Genomic DNA, 18,141 nt, shown 5'->3' with positions numbered 1-18,141 from the left:
CCAAACTTTTGACTGGTACTGTTTGTCTTTGGCCCGGGAGTATGTGTTTGTGTTCTTGTGTGTAATCTTTGTTGTGATGTCACAGAGGATTTAGTGGAGGTATTTCCTTTGTGTATGAAAACAGGACGAAGTGCGAAGATACATAAAGCAGGATTCTATATACTGATAATACACCCTCCCCCTCCTCCTATCCCTTCTCTCCCTCCGTCCGTGACTCCCTCCTCCTCACCCCGCCTGCCTGCCTGCCTGTCAGCCTGTCTGCCTCCCTCCCTCCCTAATATTTCACAGTTCCACATCTTAGCAGAATGTTTAAATCTGCAGTCAAAAATTGTTATTTCACCTGAAGGGAATTGTTTTAGACTGTTTAAACGCTTTGAGACCTGACGTCCCCCTGACATCTGTGGGGCTTTCTGATCCAGTTGAGGGGGCACAAAAAGAGTAGACTGAAGCATTTAGGAGTGCATTTGGCCTGTTTGATTTGTCTCCTGTGTGTGTGTCTCTGTGGGTTGAGAGCGGCTGAGTGATCGACCCCACTGTTCTGAGTCACTGCTGACAAAAGGACCCGCGGAGCGGGCGGCCTCGTTGTGCCTGTCTGAAATGATTACGGTGACGGTGAGACGGTGAGACGGGGGACGGGGGGGGGTCCTTCTGGGTCCTCATTCTACCCAAACCTCACTGTCAAGATGACTGTGGGAGACGGAGAGGTGACGAAGGAGCACTCAGAACAATCAGAAAGGGAAAGGCGAGGGAGGGGGAGAGAAAGAAAGAAAGAAAGAAAGAAAGACAGACAGAAAGAAAGGATCAAAGAAAGATGCAGATAATATGAGAGGTGAGTAAGTAAAGTAGGTGGAAGAGAGAGAACAAGGGAGAGAGAGAGAAAGAGCAAGAGAGAGACAGAGACAGAGAGACATACATAGAGAGAGAGAGACAGAGATTTCACTTTTGTAAATTATCTACCTCACTTACTTTGGCAATGTTAACATATGTTTCTCATGCCAATAAAGCCCCTTGAATTGAATTGAATTGAGAGAGACCGAGAGGGAGAACACAATTGGATCCAACCAAATCATGAGAAAACATAAAGATTTACACTAGCCCAAGCCAATGGCATGTACCAGATGCTCAGCAGGCTCTGCTCACATTTACTGGCCTGAGGCCAAACCACACGACCAACAACATTGGACACTTTATGGAACACAAAGCCTTCACTATATCATCCTGGAATATCCAAGGCCTGAGGTCATCTGCCTTTGGCCTAAAGAGCAGGAACCCAGACTTCACCAAAGAAATCGACAATACAGACATTGTCATCCTGCAAGAAACCTGGTATAGAGGAGACGGACCCACTGGTTGCCCTCTAGGTTACAGAGAGCTGGTAGTCCCATCCACCAAACTACCAGGTGTGAAACAGGGAAGGGACTCAGGGGGTATGCTAATTTGGTATAGAGCAGACCTAACTCACTCCATTGGTGGCTGACTAAATACTTTTTTGCCCACTGTATATCCCCCCACTAGAATCCCCATACTTTAATGATGACAGCTTCTCCATCCTGGAGGGGGAAATCATTAATTTCCAGGCCCAGGGACATGTACTAGTCTGTGGCGACCTAAATACCAGAACCGGACAAGAACCTGACACCCTCAGCACACAGGGGGACAAACACCTGCCTGCAGGTGACAGCATTCCCTCCCCCATATGCCCCCCTAGGCACAACTATGACAACATAACCAATAAAAACGGGCCACAACTCCTGCACCTCTGTCGCACGCTGGGGATGTACATAGTCAATGGTAGGCTTCGAGTGCACTCCTATGGTAGGTACACCTATAGCTCATCTCTTGGTAGTAGTACTGTAGACTACTTTATCACTGACCTCAACCCAGACCACAGCAAAATCACAGTCTACTTGAACAGAGCAGTACTCAATCAGGAACTGAGTAACATTAAGAAATGCTATAAATGGAAGGAATGCAGTTTGGAAACCTACCAAAAACAATTAGGCAACAACAAATTCAATCCCTTTTAGACAATTTCCTGGGTAAAATGTTCCACTGCAATAGTGAAGGTGTAAACTTGGCAGGATAAAATCTTAACAGTATATTTGACCTCTCAGCTTCCCTATCAAATTTAAAAAATCGCAAATAGAAAACTGAAGAAAATGAACAATGACAAATGGTTTGAAGAAGAATGCAAAAATCTAAGAAAGAAACTGAGAAACCTGTCCAACCAAAAACATAGAGACCCGGAAAACCTGAGTCTACGCATTCAATATGGTGAAACACTAAAACGAGACAGAAATACAGTACGGAAAAAGAAGGAACAGCACGTCAGAAATCAGCTCAATGTAATTGAAGAATCCATAGACTCTAACCACTTCTAGGAAAATTAGAAAACACTAAACAAACAACAACACAAAGAATGATCTATCCAAAATGGAGATGTATGGGTAAACCACTTCTCCAATCCCTTTGGCTCTATAATAAAGAATGAAGGGCAAAAACATATACAGGATCAAATACAAATCTTAGAATCAACTATTAAAGACTACCAGAACCCACTGGATTCTCCAACTACATTGAATGAGCTACAGGACAAAATAAAAACCCTCCAACCAAAAAAGGCCTGTGGTGTTGATGGTATCCTCAATGAAATGATCAAATATACAGACAACAAATTACAAATTGCGATACTAAAGCTCTTCAACATCATCCTCAGCTCTGGCATCTTCCCCAATATGTGGAACCAAGTACTGATCACCCCAATCCACAAAAGTGGAGACAAATTTGACCGCAATAGCTACCGTGGGATATGCGTCAACGGCAACCTTGGGAAAATCCTCTGCATTATCATTAACAGCAGACTAGTACATTTCCTCAATGAAAACAATGTACTGAGCAAATGTCAAGTTGGCTTTTTACCACAATTACCGTACAACAGACCATGTATTCACCCTGCACACCCTAATTGACAACCAAACAAACCAAAACAAAGGCAAAGTCTTCTCATGCTTTGTTGATTTCAAAACAGCCGACTCAATTTGGGATGAGGGTCTGCTATTCAAATTGATGGAAAGTGGTGTTGGGGGTAAAACATACAACATGATAAAATCCATGTACACAAACAACAAGGGTGCGGTTAAAATTGGCATAAAACACACACATTTCTCCCTAACAGGGCCATGGGGTGAGACAGGGATACAGCTTAAGCCCCACCCTCTTCAACATATATACAGTGCCTTGCGAAAGTATTCGGCCCCCTTGAACTTTGCGACCTTTTGCCACATTTCAGGCTTTAAACATAAAGATATAAAACTGTATTTTTTGTGAAGAATCAACAACAAGTGGGACACAATCATGAAGTGGAACGACATTTATTGGATATTTCAAACTTTTTTAACAAATCAAAAACTGAAAAATTGGACGTGCAGCCCCCCTGCGATTACAGCTGTAAGTCGCTTGGGGTATGTCTCTATCAGTTTTGCACATCGAGAGACTGACATTTTTTCCCATTCCTCCTTGCAAAACAGCTCGAGCTCAGTGAGGTTGGATGGAGAGCATTTGTGAACAGCAGTTTTCAGTTCTTTTCACAGATTCTCGATTGGATTCAGGTCTGGACTTTGACTTGGCATTCTAACACCTGGATATGTTTATTTTTGAACCATTCCATTGTAGATTTTGCTTTATGTTTTGGATCATTGTCTTGTTGGAAGACAAATCTCCGTCCCAGTCTCAGGTCTTTTGCAGACTCCATCAGGTTTTCTTCCAGAATGGTCCTGTATTTGGCTCCATCCATCTTCCCATCAATTTTAACCATCTTCCCTGTCCCTGCTGAAGAAAAGCAGGCCCAAACCATGATGCTGCTGCCACCACCATGTTTGACAGTGGGGATGGTGTGTTCAGCTGTGTTGCTTTTACGCCAAACATAACGTTTTGCATTGTTGCCAAAAAGTTCCATTTTGGTTTCATCTGACCAGAGCACCTTCTTCCACATGTTTGTTGTGTCTCCCAGGTGGCTTGTGGCAAACTTTAAACAACACTTTTTATGGATATCTTTAAGAAATGGCTTTCTTCTTGCCACTCTTCCATAAAGGCCAGATTTGTGCAATATACGACTGATTGTTGTCCTATGGACAGAGTCTCCCACCTCAACTGTAGATCTCTGCAGTTCATCCAGAGTGATCATGGGCCTCTTGGCTGCATCTCTGATCAGTCTTCTCCTTGTATGAGCTGAAAGTTTAGAGGGACGGCCAGGTCTTGGTAGATTTGCAGTGGTCTGAAACTCCTTCCATTTCAATATTATCGCTTGCACAGTGCTCCTTGGGATGTTTAAAGCTTGGGAAATATTTTTGTATCCAAATCCGGCTTTAAACTTCTTCACAACAGTATCTCAGACCTGCCTGGTGTGTTCCTTGTTCTTCATGATGCTCTCTGCGCTTTTAATGGACCTCTGAGACTATCACAGTGCAGGTGCATTTATACGGAGACTTGATTACACACAGGTGGATTGTATTTATCATCATTAGTCATTTAGGTCAACATTGGATCACTCACTGAACTTCTGGAGAGAGTTTGCTGCACTGAAAGTAAAGGGGCTGAATAATTTTGCACGCCCAATTTTTCAGTTTTTGATTTGTTAAAAAAAGTTTGAAATATCCAATAAATGTTGTTCCACTTCATGATTTTGTCCCACTTGTTGTTGATTCTTCACAAAAAAATACAGTTTTATACCTTTATGTTTGAAGCCTGAAATGTGGCAAAAGGTCGCAAAGTTCAAGGGGGCCGAATACTTTCGCAAGGCACTGTATATATATAATATGACATATAAATGACATTTGTAATTTTTGAAACTTCTTTATGTGTAATGTTTACTGTTCATTTTGATAGTTTATTTTGCTTTTGTATATTATCTACCTCACTTTCTTTGGCAATGTTAACACATGTTTCCCATGCCAATAAAGCCCCTTGAATTGAGAGACAGAGAGAGAGAGAGAGAGCAATAAACAGAGAGCGACAGGGAGAGAGAGAGAGGGAAAATGAGACAGGGAGAGACAGAGAGAGACAGAGAGAGACAGTGAGAGAGAGAGAGACAAAGAGACAGGGAGAGAGAGAGACAGAGAGAAACAGTGAGAGAGAGAGAGAGAGAGACACAGACAGACAGACAGACAGACAGACAGACAGACAGACAGACAGACAGACAGACAGACAGACAGACAGACAGACAGACAGACAGACAGAGATAGACAGAGAGAGACATGGAGAGAGAGAGAGAGAGAGAGAGAGCGAGAGCGACAGGGAGAGAGAGACAGGGAGCGAGACAGAGAGAGACAGAGAGAAACAGGGAGAGATAGAGAGTGGGATCTGTATTGGAACAGGTTGTCGTTCAAAAGGAGGTGGTGGAGGGGGACAAACTAGACACCCATCCCTGGTCCTGGGTTAGAGTCTGGCCACCGTGTCCCTGACTAACCTGGCTGTAGACAGACTGTCATAGTCTGTGATTTCATGGCCCATTGTCTTGGTGATTACCTGGCGCTCCTCAGAAGAACTCAGTCCCAGACAAAGCTTTTACACAGAGAGCAATCCTTGCTTTTCCCTGCTTCAAAAGCCTGGAAGATGGAAGGTGTGTGTGTGTGTGTGTGTGTGTGTGTGTGTGTGTGTGTGTGTGTGTGTGTGTGTGTGTGTGTGTGTGTGTGTGTGTGTGTGTGTGTGTGTGTGTGTGTGTGTGTGTGTGTGTGTGTGTGTGTGTGTGTGTGTGTGTGTGTGGATCCAGCTGGAATGCAGCAGATGGAGGAGATAAACAAGAGTAGAGTCAATAAAACTGACTCCTAAACACACACACCTCACAAACACACATTGGCACAGTCTCACACCCAACTTCAAACACACAAACACACACACACACACTTTTTTTTCAGAGATGATTGCTTGGGACAATGCCTTTGATTAGCTTCAGATTTTGATTGAAAAACAGTTTTCAAAGCACTGGCCGAACAATTGACATTGACGGCCAGCTACTGTGGAAGTCATGTCATTTCACCTAGACAGTGTTTCATGGTTCACTGAATCACAGCCACACATTGCACTTTAATAATGTTTATGTCACTTTAATAATGTTTACGTCACTTTAATAATGTTTACATATTTTGCATTACTCATCTCATACAGTGCCTTGCGAAAGTATTCGGCCCCCTTGAACTTTGCGACCTTTTGCCACATTTCAGGCTTCAAACATAAAGATATAAAACTGTATTTTTTTGTGAAGAATCAACAACAAGTGGGACACAATCATGAAGTGGAACGACATTTATTGGATATTTCAAACTTTTTTTAACAAATCAAAAACGGAAAAATTGGGCGTGCAAAATTATTCAGCCCCTTTACTTTCAGTGCAGCAAACTCTCTCCAGAAGTTCAGTGAGGATCTCTGAATGATCCAATGTTGACCTAAATGACTAATGATGATAAATACAATCCACCTGTGTGTAATCAAGTCTCCGTATAAATGCACCTGCACTGTGATAGTCTCAGAGGTCCGTTAAAAGCGCAGAGAGCATCATGAAGAACAAGGAACACACCAGGCAGGTCCGAGATACTGTTGTGAAGAAGTTTAAAGCCGGATTTGGATACAAAAAGATTTCCCAAGCTTTAAACATCCCAAGGAGCACTGTGCAAGCGATAATATTGAAATGGAAGGCGTATCAGACCACTGCAAATCTACCAAGACCTGGCCGTCCCTCTAAACTTTCAGCTCATACAAGGAGAAGACTGATCAGAGATGCATCCAAGAGGCCCATGATCACTCTGGATGAACTGCAGAGATCTACAGCTGAGGTGGGAGACTCTGTCCATAGGACAACAATCAGTCGTATATTGCACAAATCTGGCCTTTATGGAAGAGTGGCAAGAAGAAAGCCATTTCTTAAAGATATCCATAAAAAGTGTCGTTTAAAGTTTGCCACAAGCCACCTGGGAGACACACCAAACATGTGGAAGCAGGTGCTCTGGTCAGATGAAACCAAAATGGAACTTTTTGGCAACAATGCAAAACGTTATGTTTGGCGTAAAAGCTACACAGCTGAACACACCGTCCCCACTGTCAAACATGGTGGTGGCAGCATCATGGTTTGGGCCTGCTTTTCTTCAGCGGGGACAGGGAAGATGGTTAAAATTGATGGGAAGATGGATGGAGCCAAATACAGGACCATTCTGGAAGAAAACCTGATGGAGTCTGCAAAAGACCTGAGACTGGGACGGAGATTTGTCTTCCAACAAGACAATGATCCAAAATATAAAGCAAAATCTACAATGGAATGGTTCAAAAATAAACATATCCAGGTGTTAGAATGGCCAAGTCAAAGTCCAGACCTGAATCCAATCGAGAATCTGTGGAAAGAACTGAAAACTGCTGTTCACAAATGTTCTCCATCCAACCTCACTGAGCTCGAGCTGTTTTGCAAGGAGGAATGGGAAAAAATGTCAGTCTCTCGATGTGCAAAACTGATAGAGACATACCACAAGCGACTTACAGCTGTAATCGCAGCAAAAGGTGGCGCTACAAAGTATTAACTTAAGGGGGCTGAATAATTTTGCACGCCCAATTTTTCAGTTTTTGATTTGTTAAAAAAGTTTGAAATATCCAATAAATGTCGTTCCACTTCATGATTGTGTCCCTCTTGTTGTTGATTCTTCACAAAAAAATACAGTTTTATATCTTTATGTTTGAAGCCTGAAATGTGGCAAAAGGTCGCAAAGTTCAAGGGGGCCGAATACTTTCAATAGGCACTGTATGTATATACTGTATTATATCCTATTCTACTGTATCTAAGTCTATGCTCTCCCAATATTTATATATTTTTAATTCCATTCCCTTACTTTAGATGTGTGTGTATTGTTGTGAAATTGTTAGATAATACTGTTAGATATTACTGCACGGTTAGAGCTAGAAACACAAGCATTTCACTACACCCACAATACCACGTGTATGTGACAAATACAATTTGATGTGACACCCTTAGTGGATGTTGTGTCGAAGCCCATCACGATTCATAGCTGAGTTGACTCTCCTTTCCTCTACCACCTAATGTAATGTTTTATCTCTAGTTTTTGTCCCTGGTTTGAGTCCCTAGTCTGGTGATGTTCTGTCTCTTTACATGTGTTTTTCTTCCTACGTCATTCAGAGTTTTTGTCTGTGTGTTACTGTAATATCAGGTGCCTCACTGGACGGCGCTATCAGGGAGACTGTAGATCAGCTGAAGTGATATACTGTACAATGAAGGAACACGCCAGCACACACCTGATAACGCTCTACAGTATACACGCACACACGCACGCACGCACGCACGCACACACACACACACACACACAGAGCTGATATTGTCTGTCCCTGTGGAGGTACGGTGAATGGAGGGAATTATATTCTCTATCTTTTCATTCTTTATCTGACTGTGACTGTATTATAGGGTTCCAGCAAAAACATCCCTTCCTACCAAAATCCACTGCTTGAATTTCAGATAAAAATGATCTGATACCCCCAAAAAATTAACAGACTTACAAAGAGGGAAAGATGTAGGAGGACTATCTCTACCAAACTTTAAATTGTAATTCCAGTCACTAGCGTATCGCCCCATCCTCAATTGGCTTAGACCTGATTCTTCTGCCCCCTGACTGTATACAGAGAGATATGGTGTCTCCTATTGCCCTGGAAGAGGTGCCACCCAAGCTTGTTATTAGCTCTGGTTCAGGGCTTTGAGCCAACGAACCTTTAAACTTCCATCGTATTAGCCAGTCCTCTGTAGGCAACTAGCTAGTGTATAATTCTGTAATTTAGTGAAGTGGGAATGATTGGCCTACTACTTATATCCTAAACACATTATAATGCACGTCATTTCATGATGCTAAGCGCTTCAAGCCAAGCCTCCATGTCCAACCCTCACTCGCTCTCTCCCCACCTGCAAAATTTCAGTCGCATCTCACGCCCTACACTTGTCTGTCCATTAGGTTGGCCGGTCTATAGCAAGCTGTTCCATCTGCATTGTTTGGTGTAGTCAGTTAAAGAGCTAAATGTAAAAATGATGGCGATTTCACAAGTCAAAAAAAGGAACAGAAAGGAACTTTTTGTGGGTTTGAACCTGTTCAGAACTTTATTTTGCTGGTTGGCAGAGTGGAACGGAACGAAAACAATAATTTTGTTTCTAACCCCTGGTTTTCACTGATATATCCCTTAAACGATGTAAAGTACGCTTTGATCCTTTTATTGCTCACACAATTTCTATTTGCCACAAATTTTAAAAACAATGTAGCTGGGAATCAAAATGACATGCCTAGACTCCAATATTTCACAATAGTACATTGCGAAATGGAGGGCAGCTATTGCATCTCCCCAATGGTCCACATGTGGATTCCGTACCCTTCCTTTATTGCCAATATCATGGACAGGAATGGTTTGAGAACAATTCTAAGATTTGAAAGACACATTACCAGGTAACTCGTTTACATTTTTTTGAAATGTACAACTTAGGTCAACTATGCTGGCCTATGGAGTCCCTTGGAAACCCAACAACCGAACCGTCCAATAATGGGATTTCTAAAGTAAGTATCTGGGCTTCCGAAAGGACTAATCTCCATAATATATAAACAGCTTTTGGAAAGCTCATATTCTGAGCTAGCCATTAAACAAGTATGTTCCACAGACCAACAACCATTAACACTGAAACAGAATATGGACAAAATATGACCATGGCATCCTGTAATCCGAACAATCAATTTATTCATATCAAGTTTTTTCGACTGTATTTAAAGCCAAATCAACTTTTTACGATGAAATTGCTCCAACAGTTCACTGTGTCCCCTAAATCAGGTAGGCCCTGTTCTTCATAGGACATGGGAGTGCCCTATAGTTAAATGCTTTTGGAACAAAGTTACAAAAGTCATTTCAAAGGGCATGAATGTAAATATTCAATGCTTCACATCCACTATGTTACTTAACGAGGATAACATGTTGAATTTCTGAATCAATCAGACACGATTACTGCTGGCAGGCAGCACTGCCTTAAAAAATATGTTGGCTCTTAGATGGCAGTCACCTCATCACTCCTAATTCATCAGTGGAGTCAGTTACTGTTAGAAGGTAGAACATTTGACTTATCGACATCGAGAATGAATGGTGCTAGTCAAGGAACAATCGAGGTCTGGACAAATGGATGGATGGAGACATGTTGGCTGGGTGGGGTTGGGGGAATGGAATGGAATGGGATTTTCTTGTTGATTTTCCTTTACATACAAAATTGACTATTACCTCAACTCTGTAATATGAGCAAAATGAGCATTACTTTGTATTATGTATGTATAAATACAGTACCAGTAAATAGTTTGGACACACCTACTCATTTAAGGGTTTTTCTTTATTTGTACTATTTTCTACATTGTAGAATAATAGTGAAGGCATCAAAATTATGAAATAACACCTATGGAATCATGTAGTAACCAAAAAAGTGTTAAACAAATCAAAATATATTTTAGATTTTAGATTCTTCAACGTAGCCACCCTTTGCCTTGATGACAGCTTTGCACACTATCGGCATTCTCTCAACCAGCTTCATGAAGTAGTCACCTGGAATGCATTTCAATTAACAGGTGTGTGTGCCTTGTTAAAAGTTAAATAGTGGAATTTATTTCCTTCTTAATGTGTTTCAGTTGTGTTGTGACGAGGTAGGAGTGTTATACAGAATAGAGCCCTATTTGGTTTAAGGCAATGTCCATATTATGGCAAGAACAGCTCAAATAAGTAAAGAAAAAATGGCAGGCCATCATTATTTTAAGACATGAAGGTCAGTCAATCCTGGATTTAAAAAAAACGTTTCTTCAAGTGCAGTTGCAAAAACCATCAAGCGCTATGATGAAACTGGCTCTCATGAGGAGCGCCGCAGGAAAGGAAGACCCAGAGTTACCTCTGCTGCAGAGGATAAGTTCATTAGAGTTACCAGCTTCAGAAATTGCAGCCCAAATAAATGCTTCACAGAGTTCAAGTAACAGACACATCTCAAAATCAACTGTTCAGAAGAGACTGCGTGAATCAGGCCTTCATGGTCAAATTGCTTTAAATTGCAGTTTAAAGGAAACCACTACTAAAGGACACCAATAATATGAAGAGACTTGCTTTGGCCAAGAAACATGAGCAATGTACATTAGACCAGTGGGAATCTGTCCTTTGGCCTGATGAGTCCAAATTTGAGATTTTTGGTTCCACCGTGAAGCATGGAGGAGGAGGTGTGGGTGTGCTTTACTGGTGACACTGTCAGTGATTTATTTAGAATTCAAGGCACCCTTAAACAACATGGCTACCACAGCATTCTGCAGCGATACGCCATACAATCAATCTGGTTTGCTCTTAGTGGGACTATCATTTATTTTTCAACATGACAATGACCCAAAACACACCTCCAGGCTGTGTAAGGACTATTTGACCAAGAAGGAGAGTAATGGTGCTGCATCAGATGACAGGGCCTCCACAATCACCCGACCTCAACCCAATTGATATAGTTTGGGATGAGTTGGACCACAGATTGAAGGAAAAACAGCCAGCAAGTGCTCAGCATATGTGGGAACTCCTTCAAGACTGTTGGAAAAGCATTCCAGGTGAAGCTGGTTGAGAGAATGCCATGGCAAAAGGTGCCTACTTTAAAGAATCTAAAATGTAAAATATATTTTGATTTGTTTAATAACACTTTTTTGGTTACCACGTGATTCCATTTGTATTATTTCACAGTTTTGATGTTTTCACTATTATTCTACACTGTAGAAAATAGTAAAAATGAAGTGCAACAGAAATAGATATATGGAAAATAGTATGACCTGTAACCCACAAAAAAGTCTCTCAGTATTACTCTGCCAAGCTCAACTCACAGGAAGTGAAGGTAGGCTGTGTGTGTGCGTGTGTGCGTGTGTGCATGAACGAGTGTGTACGTAATCAGAAGTTGCAGCAGTTTTTGTCCCAGTTTAAATAGGAGCTACAGCAGAGGGGTTTGATTACCATACAACGCCAGTGACTGATGGGAAAACTCTTCCTCTAGTGACCCAGATTCTCTAGGTTGGGAAAGTGTGTGTCTGTGTGTGTGTGTCTCTGATCCTGTGTATAAGGTTTGTGTCTTACATTTGTATCATTAAGCATCCAGCTGAATGGATTCCTACAGTATTGATGCAGTATGTAGCAGTATGTAATGCTAGCTAATTGGTCAGTGTGCTGTTGGAATGTTAATGTTCTTTAGCCTTCTGGAATATGACTGTTTGGCATGCCAAGGATGATGGCTTTTGATTGGCTCGCTCGGTATGAGGCGTTTCAGGTTCGTTATTAAACTGTCAATTAGTTCTCATCATCCTAGAGACCGTGTCAATCATGCGGAGACCCACACACATCCTGACAGAAAGTGAGTCCCTTGTTGTTAATTGGCCGAAAATACCTTGTTAGTGGTCGAGGCTGTGGATGAGAGAGTGGTTTTCCACAGCGGTCAGATAGACTTCTCTGTATCGACCACGTCAGAGAAGATGGGAGAGGAAACAAGGACTTGAAATCACAGATCTGAGCCAGTATCAACTGTTAGTTAGCAGCACCATTCACTTCTAATAAATGCTTAGTATAGCCACTGTTTCCTGGCACAGTGGATTTTTGGCCATTTAAATAGAGTTGGGGAAAACTGCTGTGTGACTAATGTAGCATCTTATGTCCTTCTTTACCCCCTATCTATTTATGGGTCAATAAAGATAGACTCCCAGGTGACCTGTCACACCAGCACATTGTTTGGTGTTAACCTTCAAGCCAAGATGAGATCTGGGATTTGCCTGCAGTATAGTGTGTGTGTGTGTGCGTTTATTTGTATGAGTGTGTACGTGCCTGTGTGTTTCTGTGTCCAAGCTTGCGTGTGCATCTGAGATTGTGTGTGTCCCTGGTGACAGTGCTGGGTCTGATGTTAATGTCTCACCTGTGGTGGAGCTCGGTATCAGCTCAGATGGAGCTCTGGCAGAATTAATGTGTTATACTCTCTCTCTCTCTCTCTATATATATATATATATATTTAGCAGACATTATTGTGGGTGTAGTGATGAAGCTTGTGTTCCTAGCTCTAACAGTGCAGTTGTATCTTCTAGTGATCAATGAGAGATTGTAACACACACACACACACACACACACACACACACACACACACACACAGAGCATGCAGTAAGATGGTGTGCCTGCTTGTGTTCCTATAGCAACAGGGAGGACAATAGAACTCAGCTGCTCCTGTGTGGTGTGTTGTTCTTCTATAGTCAAGTACAAGAAAAATATTGGTTTAATCAACATTGTGCTGACGTCATTTCACCCAACCTTATCAAACAGAATCATGTTGCATCAATGTGGCTATAAAATATAATACATTCATTTCTATTGAAATGACAAGTGTGAGATTGACATTCCCCTGCCTTCCTGCCAGGGTTGAGCTATATACATATACATATATACATCTTGAGCAGAAAACATCAAACATGGCGTTATATACAGTGGGGAGAACAAGTATTTGATACACTGCCTATTTTGCAGGTTTTCCCACTTACAAAGCATGTTGAGGTCTGTAATTTTTTATCATAGGTACACTTCAACTGTGAGAGACGGAATCTAAAATCCAGAAAATCACATTGTATGATTTTTAAGTAACTGCTTTGCATTTTATTGCATAACGTAAGTGTTTGATACATCAGAAAAGCAGAACTTAATATTTGGTACAGAAACCTTTGTTTGCAATTACAGAGATCATACGTTTCCTGTAGTTCTTGACCAGGTTTTCACACACTGCAGCAGGGATTTTGGCCCACTCCTCCATACAGACCTTCTCCAGATCCTTCAGGTTTCGGGGCTGTCGCTGGGCAATACGGACTTTCAGCTCCCTCCAAAGATTTTCTATTGGGTTCAGGTCTGGAGACTGGCTAGGCCACTCCAGGACCTTGAGATGCTTCTGTGTTTCGGGTCGTTGTCATGCTGGAAGATCCAGCCACAACCCATCTTCAATGCTCTTACTGAGGGAAGAGGGTTGTTTGCCAAGATCTCGCAATACATGGCCCCATCCATCCTCCCCTCAATACGGTGCAGTCGTCCTGTCCCCTTTGCAGAAAAGCATCCCCAAAGAATGATGTTTCCACCTCCATGCTTCACGGTTGGGATGGTGTTCTTGGGGTTGTACTCATCCTTCTTCTTCCTCCAAACACGGCGAGTGGAGTTTAGACCAAAAAGCTCTATTTCTGTCTCATCAGACCACATGACCTTATCCCATTCCTCCTCAGGATCATCCAGATGGTCATTGGCAAACTTCAGACGGGCCTGGACATGCGCTGGCTTGAGCAGGGGGACCTTGCGTGCGCTGCAGGATTTTAATCCATGACGGCATAGTGTGTTACTAATGGTTTTCTTTGAGACTGGGGTCCCAGCTCTCTTCAGGTCAATGACCAAGTCCTGCCCTTGTAGTTCTGGGCTGATCCCTCACCTTCCTCATGATCATTGATGCCCCACGAGGTGAGATCTTGCATGGAGCCCCAGACTGAGGGTGATTGACCGTCATCTTCCATTTTCAAAAAATTGCGCCAACAGTTGTTGCCTTCTCACCAAGCTGCTTGACTATTGTCCTGTAGCCCATCCCAGCCTTGTGCAGGTCTACAATTTTATCCCTGATGTCCTTACACAGCGCTCTGGTCTTGACCATTGTGGAGAGGGTGGAGTCTGTTTGATTGAGTGTGTGGACAGGTGTCTTTTATACAGGTAACGAGTTCAAACAGGTGCAGGTAATACAGGTAATGAGTGGAGAACAGGAGGAATTCTTAAAGAAAAACTAACAGGTCTGTGAGAGCCGGAATTATTACTGGTTGTTAGGTGATCAAATACTTATGCCATGCAATAAAATGCAAATGAATTACTTAAAAATCATACAATGTGATTTTCTGGATTTTTGTTTTAGATTCCATCTCTCACAGTTGAAGTGTACCTATGATAAAAAATTACAGACCTCTATATGCTTTGTAAGTAGGAAAACCTGCAAAATCGGCAGTGTATCAAATACTTGTTCTCCCCACTGTACATGCATATACAATATCGGTGAAACAAACTCTTAAAATTAATGATAAAGGAAAAGAAAACATGTGTGCAAATAGTCTAAGTTCTTATATTTCATGAATAACTTACATTTTGTTCACTATGACGAAAATACTACATTTCTCAGAATGCATTAGTTTAACCCTGAAGTTGACCCTGAGAACTTCAAAAGAAGCCAAACAAATGACATGGTTGGTGGAAATAGAATTGGCCATTCTAAGCACTAAGGTTAAAAGAGAATATGAACATTGATTCCAAAGGAAATGTATATTCTTTGGTATCTGGAAGTGTGACCTGTCAGATTCAATGAAACTCTCATGTTCTATGACTGAGTGGAATTTATTTGAGTTGCACTGAATTAAATTCTACTTCCTGTCACTCAAGCGCAAATAAATATTATACATCCTGCGGGGTGTGGCCAATTCAATTCGAATTTCATCTCATGAGTTGAATGGGAGTGAATTCCAAAATTCTGAATTGAGCCCAACCCTGCTTCCTGATTAACACTGGTGTGTGTGTGTGTGTCTGTGTGTATGTGTATCTGTATGTGTGCGTCTAGTCTGCAGTGATGGGGACCTGCATAGCCTAGCATCCAGACTGAAGGACTGGTTCGGAGTTCTCCACCTCGACGCCAACCGAGACCTCAAATCCTCTGCCAACTCTGATTCAGCGGCAGGACGTGAGTCACACCATTATCTCTCTCTCTGTGTGTGTGTGTGTGTGTGTGTGTGTGTGTGTGTGTGTGTGTGTGTGTGTGTGTGTGTGTGTGTGTGTATTTTTTTCCCCGTTTTTAATTGCACTGCCATTTGAAAGTCCATTGCTCTTTTCAGTTCTAATGAGGACTGTAGATGATGAGGACAGTGCTCCTATGTGCTCTACTAAATGTCAACATGTCTCACACTTCAAAAGTACAAACTCTCTCCAAGCACTTTACTCAGATTTTGGACTGAAAAGCCCGAAGACAAGAGTCACTGACTCAAGCAAAGACACGAGGCCCTGACTGAAGTCAAGACACTAGGGCCTGACTGAAGTCAAGACACGAGGGCCTGACTGAAGTCAAGACACGAGGGCCTGCCTGAAGTCAAGACACGAGGGCCTGACTGAAGTCAAGACACGAGGGCCTGACTGAAGTCAAGACACGAGTCCCTGACTGAAGTCAAGACACGAGGGCCTGCCTGAAGTCAAGACACGAGCCCCTGTCTGAAGCCAAGACACTAGGCCCTGACTGAAGTCAAGACACGAGGGCCTGACTGAAGTCAAGACACGAGCCCCTGACTGAAGTCAAGGCACTAGGGCCTGACTGAAGTCAAGGCACGAGTCCCTGACTGAAGTCAAGACACGAGGGCCTGCCTGAAGTCAAGACACGATCCCCTGTCTGAAGCCAAGACACAAGGGGCCTGCCGAGTGGCGCAGTAGTCTAAGGCACTACATCGCAGTGCTAGCTGTGCCACTAGAGATCCTGTTTCGAATCCAGGCTCTGTCGCAGCCGGCAGCAACCGGAGACCAATGGGGCTCCCAACTGGCAACTGACCCAGCGTCATCGGGGTTAGGGGAGGGTTTGGCTGGCAGGGATGTTCTTGTCCCATCGCCCACCAGCAACTCCTGTGGCAGGCCAGGTGCAATGCAAGCTGACACAGTTGCCAAGTGTACGGTGTTTCCTCCAACACATTGGTGCGGTTGGCTTCCAGGTTATGTGGGCATTGGGTCAAGAAGCAGTTGGGTTGTGTTTCGGAGGACACATGCCTCTCATGTACATGTCTGTACGGGGGTTGCAGAGATGAGACAATTGGATACCATGTATTTGGGGAGATTTTTTTTTTTTATGTAAAAAAATAAGAAACAAGGCCTGACCTGACCTGACCTGAAGCAAAACAAGAGGCCCTGAAAAGACCCCTCAAATACAACCAAAAGGTTTCTAAACGCAGAGGCCCAACATTGCGATACTTCTGGGAACGCTTCGCGAAGCATACGCAACAGACCAGACAGGTGTTTGGGAAGTCAATGGGAGAAGTAAACAATAATTATTTAGTTGTTCATTTTCTCCAAATCTAAAGGCACAACGTAGATTGGAGTCAATGTCTGAAGTAGCTGAATATGTTATTACTCCAATTCTATTGGTTTCTAGGAATCTTCATGGTTTACTGTCTTTTCTAAAACAGACACACACACACACACACACACACACAGACACACACACACACACACACACACAAACACAAATGTCCTCAAACTACCCTCCCTTCCCCCACCCCACCCCACCCCACATACACACTAACCTCCCCATCTCCCCTCCCACAGGTTTTGACACCAGTATCTTGCCGATCTGTAAGGACTCTCTGGGTTGGATGTTCAACAAGCTGGACATGAACTATGACCTCCTGCTGGACCAATCAGAGCTCAGCGCCATCTACCTGGACAAGTATGAGCTGTGTATGAAGCCCTTGTTCAACTCCTGCGACTCCTTCAAGGATGGAAAACTGTCCAATAACGAGTGGTGCTACTGCTTCCAGAAACCTGATGGTGAGAGAGATGGAGGAGTTAAGAGAGAGATGGAGGGGTGAAGAGAGAGATGAAGGATTGAAGGGAGAAATGGAGGAGTGAAGAGAGAGATGGAAGAGTGAAGAGAGAGATGGAGGGGTGAAGAGAGAGATGGAGGAGTGAAGAGAGAGATGAAGTGGTGAAGGGAGAAATGGAGGGGTGAAGAGAGAGATGGAGAAGTGAAGAGAGAGATGGAGGGGTGAAGAGAGAGATGGAGGGGTGAAGAGAGAAATGGAGGGGTGAAGAGAGAGATGGAGGGGTGAAGAGAGAGATGGAGGAGTGAAGAGAGAGATGAAGGGGTGAAGGGAGAAATGGAGGGGTGAAGGGAGAAATGGAGGGGTGAAGAGAGAGATGGAGGGGTGAAGGGAGAAATGGAGGAGTGAAGAGAGAGATGGAGGGGTGAAGGGAGAGATGGAGGGGTGAAGAGAGAGATGGAGGAGTGAAGGGATAAATGGAGGAGTGAAGAGAGAAATGGAAGAGTGAAGAGAGAGATGG

At 43.0% G+C, this 18,141-nt stretch overlaps 1 protein-coding gene across 1 annotated transcript in view; it reads left to right on the top strand.

Moving 5' to 3' along the window:
• LOC110504900 (SPARC (osteonectin), cwcv and kazal like domains proteoglycan 1) overlaps window positions 1-18,141 on the top strand; it is a 449,363-nt gene that overhangs the window by 398,650 nt on the left and 32,572 nt on the right. The window contains exons 8-9 of the mRNA XM_090219561.1: window positions 15,668-15,787; window positions 17,407-17,628. Coding sequence (XP_090075687.1) covers window positions 15,668-15,787; window positions 17,407-17,628 — 342 coding nt within the window. The remainder of the gene's footprint in view (window positions 1-15,667; window positions 15,788-17,406; window positions 17,629-18,141) is intronic.

This window comes from Oncorhynchus mykiss, chromosome 25 (assembly GCF_057628025.1).
Source record: "Oncorhynchus mykiss isolate SJ-2025 chromosome 25, ASM5762802v1, whole genome shotgun sequence".
In the NCBI taxonomy this organism is placed as follows: Eukaryota; Metazoa; Chordata; class Actinopteri; order Salmoniformes; family Salmonidae; genus Oncorhynchus; species Oncorhynchus mykiss.
Note: the sequence above shows the minus strand (reverse complement) of the source record. Positions and strands in the feature narration are given on the sequence as shown.